The sequence below is a fragment of the Lepidochelys olivacea genome, assembly GCF_965140295.1.
Source record: "Lepidochelys olivacea isolate rLepOli2 genome assembly, chromosome: 21".
Classification (NCBI taxonomy): Eukaryota; Metazoa; Chordata; order Testudines; family Cheloniidae; genus Lepidochelys; species Lepidochelys olivacea.
Window position 1 is genome coordinate 705654 of NC_140431.1, and position 13180 is coordinate 718833.

The window sequence follows — 13180 nt, forward strand, 5'->3', positions numbered from 1 at the left end:
TACATTCCATTCTTCCAAACGGGTGGGTGTATTTGACAAATACCTGTTCAGTGCTGCGCCTGGCTGACTAGGCCCAAGGGAGAGGTAATGTTGGCTAGTTCCTTTAGCTTGCCTTCCATAGGTTGTTTCAGAGGTGGAATAGAAATTAATTGTTAATTGTATCTGGCTCTAATTGTAATTACTCAAGGACCAGTGACACACCTTAGAGACCTTGGGTCCCAGGACTGCAGTCAAGCTGCGCAGCTTCTCTTAGGAGCAGTTTGAGGTATCCGTTGATGCTTTTCTCTCTGTAGAGAAGTGGCTGTGAACTGGATGCCTCATGTTGAGAGTTAGACCCTTGCTAAGTTGAAGAGAAGACATTTGCTGTCTGCTTTATGCCTTGAGCCCAAGAGCACCTATAAACCAAGACAGTTCTGAGCACAGTCATGAGCTGGCATGCTGCGTTGGTACCCCCGTGGATGAATGTCATGCGGGCATTGAGCTGGTGATGAGGAGACAGGAGTAGAGAACTTCATTTGAGCAGATGTGCCATGCAGTGGGCAGCCAGCCCTGCAGAGCGGTGAAAGCTTGCTGGTGAGTTGCTGTTGCTTCTTAATCAAATACCCCTCCCAAGGGCTTCTTCCTCAGCTCTTCTGCAAATGCCATGTAAACTGTGTGGTTGGGAAAGGCCTGGGCATGCAGGCGTTTCCTGGTAAGTGTACCAGCCTTGCCAACTCCAAGCATTTGAACAATCGTGAGTTGGGCCTCAAAAAAAAATCTTGAGGGTGATTTTAAAATCATGAGACTGAAAAAATCAGTTGGGTCAGGTGTTTGAGCCGTCGGAAGTCATGTTATCAAGCTTTTCTCCACAACCAGGAGGGCTAGGAACTTGGGGGCTGGGATTGTCACGTAATCACCTGACTACCAAATAGTCTTTTTAAAAATCCCCAAATAGATTAGTGAGATTCATGATAAATGGCCAGAGCTGGCAGCGCTGTGCACCTCTCGTGATAGTTCTTGGTTGGATGCTCTTTCCTCGGGATTTGAGGTGCCCTGAGCCCTACTTGTTGCTGATCTGTTGGCCCATGTGGCTTTGCCTTTTGCCTGTGTGGGCTCATTCCCCTTCCCTGGAGCACACTCTCCTCTTTGCTGTTGTAAATCGTTAGGTGATGGTCGGTTGTGCTGAAATCCTTGGGAACCGAACAGAAACTATGGCGCCTTGGTGCCCACAGCTATGGGGTGTCCAGTGCGTTCAGGCTTTGTGGTGCTGGCTCAGCTTGATGGCTTGTGTCGTAGCCTCCCTGGTGTTTCATGAGAACTTGCCTGTGAATTCCTTTAGCTTGACATAAATGCTGCAGTGTTTTGAATGCAAAAGCTAACTGGCTGGGGAATGGATCCTAGTGGGACTGTACAGTGAGACCTGGCTGGGCTAGTCTTCTGCTGCTGAGTTACTGAGTCTTGGGTAACTGTGAATCTAGGTGTGCTAGGGAGGGACTGAGGTGGTTTCCAGCATAACTGTGGGGCCACAGGCTCCTTCACTTAGCCCCGGAGCGTAAATACATGTGATCTGTGCCTCCTGCCTTTCTGTAGCTTCCCCAGCCAATGAGATGTGGAGGGGCAGATGTAACTACTCCTACTACTTCCTGTTGGGAAGAGAGGGCCTGATGTAGGTGCTGCTGGGGACAGACCCAGGCTGGCCTGTTGTGAAGTGCGATGTGTACTGCAGTTTGTGGCCCTTTGCCCTGCAGACCAGGCTTCTCCAGGCCACGCTGCTCCCTCCTTGTGGAGCACCGAACGGCTGGCAGGGTGAGGAAGTGAAAACCTACACTGCGCCAGGGGAATAACTGAACCCTCCAGCACCCTGCTGCCAGGCCCCTTGTGGAGCTGTTACTCGGGACGTGTGGGCAGAGGGACGCAGAGCATTAGCCTGTGGAGCGCTCTGCCCTGTGAATGGCCCATTGTTCCCTGTGCCAGAACGGCTTTCGGGCCTGTGTTTTGGGAGCTCTGATAACAGGAGTGATTTCAGCTGCTTCGCTGGCCAGTCCTGCCTGTGAATTGTGCGGCATGGGGGGCTCTGCCCCTGCACTCTACCTTCCCTGCACAGCAGGTGTCAGACTCCGATGGAGCAGAATCTCTTCCTTGGGATCTGGGGATGGCTGCACTTGGTTCTGGCTCCTGTGGGCTCTTGTGTGGCTGAGAGCATTGCTTTCCCTAATCAGCTACTGGATAGGGTGCTGGATTCTCATTCTGTAGGCTCCTTCCCCAGCAGCCCTGAGCCCTTTGGAGGGGGGTGTGATTGCTCCTGCTGGCTGTTCTGAGTGAGGTCCCTGATTTTGAGAGCCTCTCTCCTCTGCTGCAAGCAGCTTTGTGTTGCTGCTCCCTGCACTCCTATTACTGCTGCCCTGGCCTGCCCTGCCACCAGCCTAGCTGGTTCCCGGCTCATAGGTGTCTACTCCCTACATTTGGCTGGGTTCATGGTGTGGTGTCCAGGGGCGGGAGCAGGGAGTAAAGGGCTGTTCTGCCAAAGTTTTTTTCCCCCAGCCCCAGTGTCTTACTGCTACGGCCTTCCCTGTCTTCTGACCCCAGACCCTGGGAGTCCACTCCAGGTGGTCTCAGGGTTGGCTTTCTGTGACTCCAGCCAGGCCTGTGCCTGGGAAGCGAGGGCTGTGTTATCGTTGCGTGGCAGCCGTGGCCACTGAGGGGGGGTTGGGGGGCACGCTTTCCTGCCTGCTAATCGAGCTGTGCAGACTGGGCTTGAGGAAGGATGGCTCCTGGCTCAGGATGTTTGGAGACAATGCTTATTTATAGCTGCTGCGCGTCGGGGCGTGGCTGAGAGGAGGCCTCTGCATGGTGCTGGACAGGAGGGCTCCTGCCAGGGCTCTGGCTGCGAGTGGCCAGGCCAGGGAAGGGCTGCTGGCTGGGGCAGCTGGGCAGCATGGTACCGTGGTGAATGGTGTCGGTGCCTGGGGCGATGGCCCTGATATAGGGCTGTGTGTGTTTGGGGGAGACGTAGGTACAGTGGCAAACTGTGGTTGTACCTAGAATGCCTTAGTTTGCACTGCAGCACGCTGGGCTCTTGTCCAGCCCTTGATGCCTTGGGCAGGGGGCAGGTGACGAGGCTTCCTTTATTTGCTACTCCCCTGCCTCCACCTCCTTTTGCATCTCGCCGTCACCCTGCTGCTGCAGGAGCAGCTTCCTGTCGAGTCTCGCTCCTGGCCTGCTGACACCAGGGAGGGGAGAGTGTGCTGCATTAGGGCTGCCATACTGTACCATGAGCACACCCCAGATGGGCAGAGGGGCCTGCTCCCAGGGACTGGGGGCGGTGCTTCTTTCACTCGCTTAGCTGAGTGTACTCTGAATGGCAGGGTCTGTGTAGGAGCCGTCTGTGCGGGCAGAGGACCCTGCTGCATGTGCTCCCCCTCCTGTTGGGAGCTGGGTGCTGTGACTTTCCTAGGTTCAGCCCCGGCATCTGAGTGCTGATATTTCCATGTGTGGAGCATTGAGGCTGGGGCAGGCTGCTTGTTGGGGTTAGCACAGACCCCCAGCACAGTGGGGTTACCTGGTGCCATTCATGTTAACGATGCATTGCAAGCGGGTGGTTGCCGCCTTGCTCGGGATTGGGAGTTGGCTTGGTCATGTCTTTGCTGAAGCAGCATGCTGTGTTTTCTCCCCATCAGGACAGTTCTGGAGAAGGCGAGAGCCGGCACTGACATCCCTGGAGATGGGCAGCATCAGCCTCTGCTAGGTGCAGCTGCCTCTCAGCTGGGGGAAGGAAGCTCCACTCTGGTGCTGGCTCTGTGTGAGTGCAGCAGGGGGTGGCTGGGACATCAGGATCTCTGCAGAGGGGTAAGTTCCACTATGCATCTGTGCAAATGCTGAGTCTCTCACGACAGCTTCAGTCCCTGCCTGAGGAACTGTGTGCTGTCATGGCTAAAAAGGAGCTGGTTTTGCTAGTTCCAACAGTGAGCTGCCTTGGCCAGTGCATTTCTCCTGCATCTAGCACCACTGTTGGACACCCCTTTTTTCATCATGCAGCAGGCACAGCCTGTTCCTTCTGCAAAGGGAGGGTCAGCAGCCTCTGCTCGGAGCAAAACCCTGGCCTTCTCCCTTCAGTGCATTTCTGCATATCGCAAGCGCCAGTGACTACTGCAAAGCCAGTTGCCAGAAGTTTCTGAGTGTTGTGGTGGTGCAGGATGCCCTCCTGAGAGCTGATCTGTCCAGGATGGGGAATGTAATTCAGGATGCTAATGCACACACAGTGTAAACCTTGCTCTTGGCTGAATGTGCTGGGGTACAGAGCCTGTTGCTTGCGAGGGCAGCAGGTGGCTCGCAGGGGTAGTGAGATAGTGGGGCAAACAGGTTTATGATCTGCTTCTCGCTGACTTAGTGCCCTTCCTGTCTGCAGTTCTGCCAGTTCTTGCAGGTGCTGAGTCAGTGAGGATGAGGTGGGTTTCATAGCAACTGGGAAAGTCACCGCAGATTGTGCTGATGAGATCAGAAACAGTGGCTTCCAATGCTTCGTAGCATCACTTTCTGCCACTGAGCTAGGGGACTTCGTCATGTGGGCTGTGATCTGAACACAAGCCTGAGCCAGGACCTTGGGGCTCTAGCCCTATCTCTGACACCTGTGCTTGCTGTGGCCTTGGACAAGTCTCTCCACTTCTCTGGGTCAAGGTTATCATTTATGCAGTGGGGACAAAGCTGCCGCAGAGGGGTGTTTGGCCTGTTACTCCGTGGAGAGCTACCACGTGCTGGGGGCTCCGCTGGGACCTCGATCAATGTGGCAATGCTGCTGCACATAGTCGCCATGGCCCTTGCACTGGATTAACACCTAGTTAGGTTTCCATATTCAAATAGCTCAGGGGCTCAGGTCTCCCGGGGATAGGCAGAGGGTAAATACCTGGGCAGGCAGGCAGACGGCAGGTGGAGCTGATCCTGGAGACTCCTCTCCACGTTGTGCTCTGATATTTCTGGCACATGGGAGAAGGGATGTGGGAGGATTTGGCCAGACCCCTCTCTGCAGGGTAAAAAGGCAGATGTGGGCACAAGGCTGATGAGATCTTCATAGGCACTGACGCTGCAGTAGTTGCCCAGGAAATGTCTGTGCTGCAGTTCTGCCCAGACCTGGGAGTGCTGTGTATGTACAGCCCAGCCTGACTTGCAGCCCTTCCCCTGCACAGCAGCCCACCTGCTTTTCCTGCTGTCAGATGGTGGCCAGAACCACCCAGGCCAACTTCACTTATGTCTGTGGTCAGGATTTCTGTCCTGAACAGTGTCACCCAGCTAGAGCCTGGGATGATGGTCTCTGACTGGCCTGTGCTCTGGGTCTCTGAGCAGATACACCATGCCAAGGGGTTGTTGGACAGAGTAGGGTGTGACTGACCAGCACAGCACTGCACTTGGAGCGGCTGCTTCTCCTCATTCCCCCAAAAGACACCATGAGCCACCTTGCCGCTTCCCTGAGACCTAGAGTCTCCCCAGTGGCCGATCTAGGTCAGGTGTGGGCAGGTGGAATGTTGAACATGTTCCTGCCCAGCTGTGGGGCAGGCGGGGCACATCTGGCGGGAGGTTTAGTGTTGCCAATACCTGGGCCTGTCTGCAGTCAACGCAATGAGCCTTTTTGCTTTCCTGTGTCAAACCGTAGCAGCCCTCCGATCAGGGCTGTCACTGGCTCACTGCAGACTGGAGTTGGGAAACTCCTTGTGCTGTACCTGTACTGAGCTCTGTCTCAACACCTCCCCGCACCAATGCAACTCCCCTGGCGGGAGCTCCAGCACACACAAGATGCTGCAGACCTGCTCTGAGCAGGGTTAGACGATGGGGTCGTGAAAATGCTGCACCAGGTCCACTCTGGAGCTCTTGCTGGTGTTGTCTTCAGGAGTGCTGCACAAGTGCTAGCAACCATGGGCAATGCCCTGAGAGAGCTCAGAGAACTGCAAATCATCAGCCTGTTTCCCAAGCACTGAGAGCAGCCAGTCCGTCTCCTCCCGTCTTGCCATGCCCTATGCTGGTGGGGAAAATCAGGGAACCTGGCATCTCTTACAGCAGGTGTTTAAATCTCTAGTTTGGTGGGAGAAAGGGATTTTCAGGAGTGTGGTGAGGTGTGGGGAGACCAGTCTTCAGCACTTGGTGAGGAGGGTCAGCCCTCGGAGAAGGATTACTACTGTGCCCTCATGTTTGCTGCTGAATGCTTCTCTGTTGGGGTGAGTTGGTGCCTTCTGCCTTGGAGCTGGACTAATGGATGTTCTCTCTCTCTTCCCTCCCCTTCCCTAAGTCCAGGGCTGAATTAGAACTTGCTGCTCGCAGGGCTGGTGTCCAAAGGGATTGTCTGTGTTCTGCTCCCTGACTGGAGCCTAGCAGGAGCGCTGGGACTCTGCACCATCTCGCTGTGTGTGTGGCACGGGAGGGACTAGGCGGGGCCTGTGATGGGGCATTTGTGAGGATTCAGGCTCCTGCCATGCACCCAACAGGGACCCCAGATGGTGGCTTTTCTCGGTGTGCTGTGCAAACGCTTTCCCGCAGCCACTGCCGGAACATCAAACAGAAGATCTCCCAGTGGGAGGGGAGGACTAGAGGGGGCTGCAGCGAGGACAGACAGCAGCCGAAGGACTTCGGGGTACAGTACGACCATGGCTGTGAGGCTCTGCCGACGGCCAAGCCACGGGGCTGTGGAAATGACGGAAAGGCAGGGCTGGCAAACTCAAAGAGCTTGGGCCTGGATTTCAGGGAAAAGGGCAGGAACCATTCTCAGAGTGAGGGTGACAGCAAGAGAGATGGTGATTGCAGTACCTCGGAGATCCTCAGGCCCAAAGTGCACACAAGCTGCCTGATTTCCCGAGCTGAGGAGAACGGAGGCTGGCGGGGAGGCCTCCTGGACCCAGAGCAGATGCTGCCACCAGGGAACTTCTACACCTCACGAGGGCTGTGGAAGAACATGGAAGCCGTTCCTCCTGACAAGGTCCTAGCGATGGCATTGGAGCTGAAAAGGAAAAGAGAGAGCTGTGGCTTGACAGAGAGAGAACTATATGCTGGGGGAGTGGAGCCTCTCAATGTGACAGAGAGGAGCTTCGAAAACATTTACTCAGAGGCTGAGGGACAGGAGACAAGACCTGCTGCCATCCCTCCCCCGAAGCCCCGCAGGACTTTCCGCTATCTGTCAGAAAGGGACCAAGCCAGCTCCCGCAGAGAAAAGCCACTGGAAGGCCAGTGTAAGGACTCCCCAACAGGCTCCTCCCATGAGCCCGAGCACAGAGAGGCAAACGGGAAAATCAGAGGGAGATCCAAGAGGTAGGTGGCTTAATTCTTATTTGCTGTTGTATGCACGGAACACCTGCCTCCTCGGCCTCTGCTGAGCAAGTCCCTCGCCCAAACCAGGTCACTCAGTGACCCATGAGAATTACTTTGTTTCTAAAGGCCTCACATGAATTGCACTTTCAGGTGAGACCTTAAAATCCACAGAAGTGATGGTAGCTCTGCAGTTGGCCCTTCTTTAGAAGCGTAAGGAGAGGGGTATGTCCTGGCTAAAATACCCCCTCCCCACCCTGAGCAGTGCATGACTCCTGTGCACAGACTGCCTGGTCCCTAGTACTGCCCCAAACAAACCTCATCCCAGAACCCTGAAAGCTGACTTAGCTGTGGTGTCCAGACCTCAGCAAAGCTGGGTGCTGCTGCCTGCCCTGCGCTTTGGGATATTTCCCATGGATCATGGGCTAATTCTCTCCTCCAGTGAGGAGCACTGTTGCTCTGTGAGTCCGACATGACTCCAGATGGTTGATCTTTTAGTTGCCTGGAGTTTGGGGCCATTACTCTCAGATAACCACCGTGGCAGCAGGCTGGGCTGGGCTGCCCACTTGGATGTGGGTCTCAGAGTTAGACAAGTAACTTAACATATAATTTGTGTTAGCCCTCTGCTAGTTCTACAGACGTAGGAGATGGTGAGGTGTAGCCATCTCTGGGTAAGCAGATAAGCATCCTGTGGAGGGGCACGGAGATGGGGCTCTTGGATCCTCCAATGCTTTCCATAGTATTAAATGTGTTGCAAATACTCTGGGTTTTTAGTGGCCTGTCTCTCCCTTAATGCTTTGATGACTGACCCAGACTGGCTTTGGAACAAAGCCCCTTACTATTCATCCTTAGGCTTGGCAGAATTAGATTGATATCAGTAAATGTCAATAAATATTCATATCACTGGTCACACACAAGCTACCAAAAGAGTATGAACATCAATAATAACAAAATGTACAGATAAGCAAAGTAGGGAAGTGCTGCTTGAGAATTTGTTAGTTTGATTTCAGGATGTTTGCTTGGTATATTTTGACATCTGATATTGACAATTTGTTTTAAAATTATAATGCTTTAACTTTCTGAATCTCAGTGCCTGCTGTCATTAAGTAATTATCTGGCCCCCCCATAATTTCCCACAACTATGAAAATTTAAATTGATACAGATCTAGAAAAAAGCTTAAAATAAAGGTGTCAAAACTACTAAAAATAAAAATGGAATTCTGCCCACTTGTGCCTGCCAGGATGCAGATATGTTGTTTGTCAGAGCTAAACCCCCCAAAGGAAGCCAAGTGTCGGAATTAGTCTGCAGAATGACTAGGCATCTTCCAGGAAAGACAGTCCTCTGGGACAGACTCTGTGTACTGTACCAGTCCCTGTGTCTTTAACCAGGACCTCCAATGTCAGTTGCAGCCCCCTGCCCTGCCCCCCAAGTCAGAGTGCTGGGGATTGCACCACCAGGGATGTAGGAAGGGGGCAGTGCAGGATTCCTTCGTCCAGACAGCAGCACTCCGGGTTCCTGCCCTTGGCTGCGCTACCTGGACAGGGCTTCAGCACTTGAGTCTCTGGGCAGGTACTAGGTGGGAGTGCAGTTCCTTGGCCCAGATAGTCCAAAACCACCCGTCCCATTTATCGGGCCTACAAGATCTTCAGGGGAAACAAACATGATTGGATTGGCTGGAAACCAGTAAATCACTAGCCTGGCATTGGGGGCCTGGCCAGTTCCTAAGCCGGCCTGGGGAGGTGGTGCTGGTGAGTTCAGCGGGCAGGGCCTCGCTTGCTCCTAACATCTGTGATTTACATCCCTCTTGAGAAGAAACTACTAGAAAACGTGCCGGTCTGCTTTCAGGAAATCCTTTGAGTTTGAAGACATCCAGGGCTTCCGCAGTCGGATGGCAGCCACCAGCTCCCAGAAGCTCCATGAGGAGCTGAATAGCAGCTCGGGATCTAGACTCTACTACACACAGTCAGAAGACAACATCTACGAGGACATTATCTGTACGTGTCTGTGCTCTGACGGGGATGTTAGCAGGGGCAGGGAGGGGCCTGTTCAGGTCGGGAAGTGTTTGGATTTCCCCGTGTCTGGTTGCTGGGTGGGATGGAAGCAGGGCTAACCACTGGCAGGCTTTCTTTAATGGCACCTGGAATAGGACTGAGCTGAGCTGGATTTAGCTTTCCTGTAGATGCCATGGGGTGCTTTATATAAACACTTGTGGAAAGAATTGGCTGCTGTCTGGAGGTGCTGATGGCTGTGGTACTGCAGCAGCAGGTAGCTGGGATTTAGTGGGGTCCCTATGCAGGATCCCCACACCCACTGATACTGGAGATGGAAGGACTTTGGGAGCCCCGTGGCCATCTTGCAGCATCCCCCCGCCCGCTCCCCATGCTTCATTAGTCCCTTACCTGTTCTCTCCAGATCCTGCTAAGGAGAATCTGTATGAAGATATCAAAGTGTTGCCTTTACCATTGTGGAGGGTCCCATCAGCCTGGAAGTTACCACCCCCAAAGAATGCCTTCAAGCCTCCCAAGGTGAGAGTGAGTCACAGGCTGGCTGTGTTCAAATCCACGGGGCACACCTAGCTTGTCCTGACTCCAGAGGGCCCAGGGCTGGGATCTGAAAAGCAGCTGTCTCGGGGAGCTCAGCTACAAAACTTGAATTATGCTCTACTGTCAGGTGGCTGTCAATATCCAGGGCTGGACACTCTCACCTGGTGCGTAAGGGATATTTAGTGCATGGAAAAATAAAATATTCCTTGGGCAGAAGTGCCTGGCTATGAGGTGAGGTGGGCAGCTGCCAGGCCTCATGAAGGAAAATGAGCTTCCCCCTCACGTGCCCCTCTTCTCCATGCACCTGGAGTTGCATCTTTCACGTGTCTTCAGTCGCCCCTGGTTTTGTTGAAAATTATGTACATCAGCAATAAACAGCCGTGACGCCTAGGTCACAGGCAGAGGGATCCACAGGGCTTCCTGTTTCCAGCATGAATAATGCGTGTCCCTGCTGAGTCGTTGTCGCACGCTGCGTCCCACGTTCAGGTCTGGGCAGCTTGAGCTGTTTGTGAATTAAATGCCAGGTCAGCCCTGAGTGTGTGTGGTAGGAACAGAGTGGTGGGAGCTGAGATGCTGTGCGAGTTAGGGATCTCATTTTCCCTACAAGCTGCATATTAATGCTGGGCACTTCCCATCCTCAGAGGACTTTAGACATTAATAAGGCCTGCGGGGCAGGGCAGGACTGTCCCTTTAACAACTTCACCTTGCCCGTGACAGGCAGTGTAGGCTCTCTCCTCCTCTTTAGGCCTCTGGGTCCCTTCTGAGTGGGAGTCTCCAGGTTCCTTCCCTGCTGAAATACTCACTAACCTCCAGGTCCTGTGCCCTCTTTGCAGCTGGAAGGGGCTCAGGAGCTGCTGCGATATGCGTTCGTATGCCAGAGGGGATTGCTTGTGACACCCTCTGGGGCTGCTTCCCAGGAGCTGAGTGGGGCACCCTGCTGAGCCCCTTTGTAACCTGGCCAACAAGATGTTTAACTCCAAAGCTTCCTTCACACCTTGAGTGTCTTATCCTGTCCATTCCCAGCTCCCTCCCAAGCCTGCCTTCCTCCATCGTAAGACACTGGAGTTGAAAGCTGCCCGGGCATGCCTGCGTGGGAAGGACACGACCCTGCCCGTCACGCTGACAGAGTGGAAGCTGTTCCGAGCAGGGGACGCTGCTGGTAGGAAAAGGAAGAACCTTCCCCAGGTGAGACTTGCACGTTCTGCTCCTGTGTGAATCCCTGCTTCTTGTGTGGCATTTGTGACACTAACACTCCACCTTCTCTAGCACCTTAACGCTTTGCAATGGTCCTGGAGCCCCTCGGCCCGCAGATCAGAGCTTATCTCTGCTCTCCAGGTGGGCAGTGGAGACACTGGGAGGGGACGTGGCTTGCCTAGGATCACATTAGGCTCTCGCAGGTGGTAGAGGGGGGAATAGAACCCAGGAGTTCTGACTCCCAGTCTGGTTTGATAACCATCCTGACAGCATGAGTCTGCAAACCCCACGATAGCTGCCCTCCCACGTGGATGAACTGGTGCATCGGCATGTCAGTGCAGAGCCGGGGGGTGGGGGGAGTGACTTCCTCCCAGCCTTGGGTCCCAGGGAGCACTGGGGTTTGACTGGGGGATTGCTTTACAGGATAGGCATGTGCTGAGTGTTTCGTGGCATTAGATCTACTACTTACCTGTGGTAGCACCCGCTGTGTGCTGAGCACTTTCCAGGCATGCAGGGAGGACAGTCCCGGCTTTGAGGAACTTAGTGTATGGACAAACAAGTGTAGTGGTCGGGAGCCAGAGAATACCCATGGGGAGTTTCTCTACAAGTGAGCGTGACTCACGTCCGTTCCATTAAACTATCTGTCGATTAGCTCTTTCGGTGTAAGCACTTACTGTTTGGTTGGCAAGGCCTGGAGCGACTCTGGCTTTCTTGTGGGGGCTTGTTGCTCAGTTATTTAGACGGTTTGTCTATTTTCCTCATCTAATGTTAATAAAAGCACCTTGGCAGCTGTTCCATGTTAAAAGCTGCTGAACAGCTCATTAGAAATGAGCCTGTTTCATAACACTTGGGTATCGTTCTCCCTGCCGCTCCCTTCTGCGTGAGTAAGGGACACACACCTCTGAGGGCGGAAGCACAAAAGGGATTTAAGTCCACTGTCATGTTGGAGAAGTCAAACTTTACTACAATTCCTGCCTGTATCTGCTTGGAATATTTCTAAAAGTTTGTATTAATTAAAAAACCCTAAACCCAACTCCATATCCAGCTCTCCTGAGCAATGCTACAATAACAAAACATAGCACATTGGATGGAGGGAATATCGTAGCTACTGTGGTGAGTTACCATTGGTTAGTGGTTTGAGCATGGGACTCCTGAGTTCTAATTCTAGCTGAGAAAACCCTGCTGTGTGGCTCTGGGAAAGTCTTAGGCATCAGTTAGTTCTTCTGTAAATTGGTATATTTACCTACTTGGCAGGGGACTGTGAAGTGGAGTGAGCTGCCTGCGAAATCTGTAGAAATGTTAAGTAGTAATACCCCTTTTTGTGCATACAAAGATTATTATAAACACCCTGCCTGGCAGCAGGGAGCATGGTGTCAAAAACTATGAAAATGCCATGATAGCAAGTAACCTTTTTCTGGGGTTAAGAGGGAGGGGAATAGTTCCCAAAAACCCAAACCTGTTCCAAAAATCTGGGAGCAATTTACATGCAGGAAGCCTACATTATTCTCCCGGCACTCAAAGGATTCAGCCGGGATTGCGAGAGAGGCTCAGAACAGGCAAGAAAAGAATTTCAGTCCAAAAAAGCCAATTCTTTCTCGAGCAATAAAAGCAAACTTGCTGCTTCAAGTGTTCCCAAAACCTCACTGGTGACTGAAATCTGCAAAATTAGGAGTAATAACAGAAAACCTCTAGGTGAGAGTAACAGAGGGAAGGAAGCCTTCCGAAGTGAAACAGCAGCTCCTCTGAAGGGCATCTCACTGCAGTCTCACTGCATTAACAGAACATGTCTGTCACTGCCCGAGAAAACCAGAAGCAGATCAGAAAACGAGGCAAGCTTGAAATTCAGCCTAGTTCATGGAGATGGGGGATGAGGGTTTGAGCTGGAGAACAGGTTCTGTTGGTGATGATCTTTATTTTTATGCAGTGTGTGTGTGGGGACAGAAATAACTGGGCCCCACCGTACTACCTTTGCTGGGAGCATGAATGGATTCTTAACACTGGGCAAGAGAGAACTTGACCTCCCCACTGTGTTTAAAAAATAAATCGCCCTACTCCTGAATCAGAAATGCCAGCAGGCTCCAACATGAAGCAACAAGGAGCTCCCTCCAGTCCTGCCTGGGTCTTGGGGCACACAGTGCCTTAGGATGGCAGTGGAGATGCCTTTTAACACCTTCAGCGC

At 53.0% G+C, this 13180-nt stretch overlaps 1 protein-coding gene across 5 annotated transcripts in view; it reads left to right on the top strand.

Moving 5' to 3' along the window:
• The window catches only part of DENND2C (DENN domain containing 2C), a 46000-nt gene that overhangs the window by 14039 nt on the left and 18781 nt on the right, over window positions 1-13180 (top strand). For 2 of the 5 annotated variants that reach the window (XM_084610974.1, XM_084610975.1), the window contains exons 2-6: window positions 3657-3825; window positions 6259-7266; window positions 9110-9258; window positions 9677-9789; window positions 10831-10992. In XM_084610974.1, the coding sequence (XP_084467100.1) occupies window positions 6437-7266; window positions 9110-9258; window positions 9677-9789; window positions 10831-10992 (1254 nt within the window). In that variant the 5' untranslated portion in view covers window positions 3657-3825; window positions 6259-6436. Of the gene's footprint in view, window positions 1-377; window positions 574-1766; window positions 1786-3656; window positions 3826-6253; window positions 7267-9109; window positions 9259-9676; window positions 9790-10830; window positions 10993-13180 lie in introns of those variants that run through there. The other 3 variants (XM_084610976.1, XM_084610977.1, XM_084610978.1) reach the window with 3 other exon arrangements.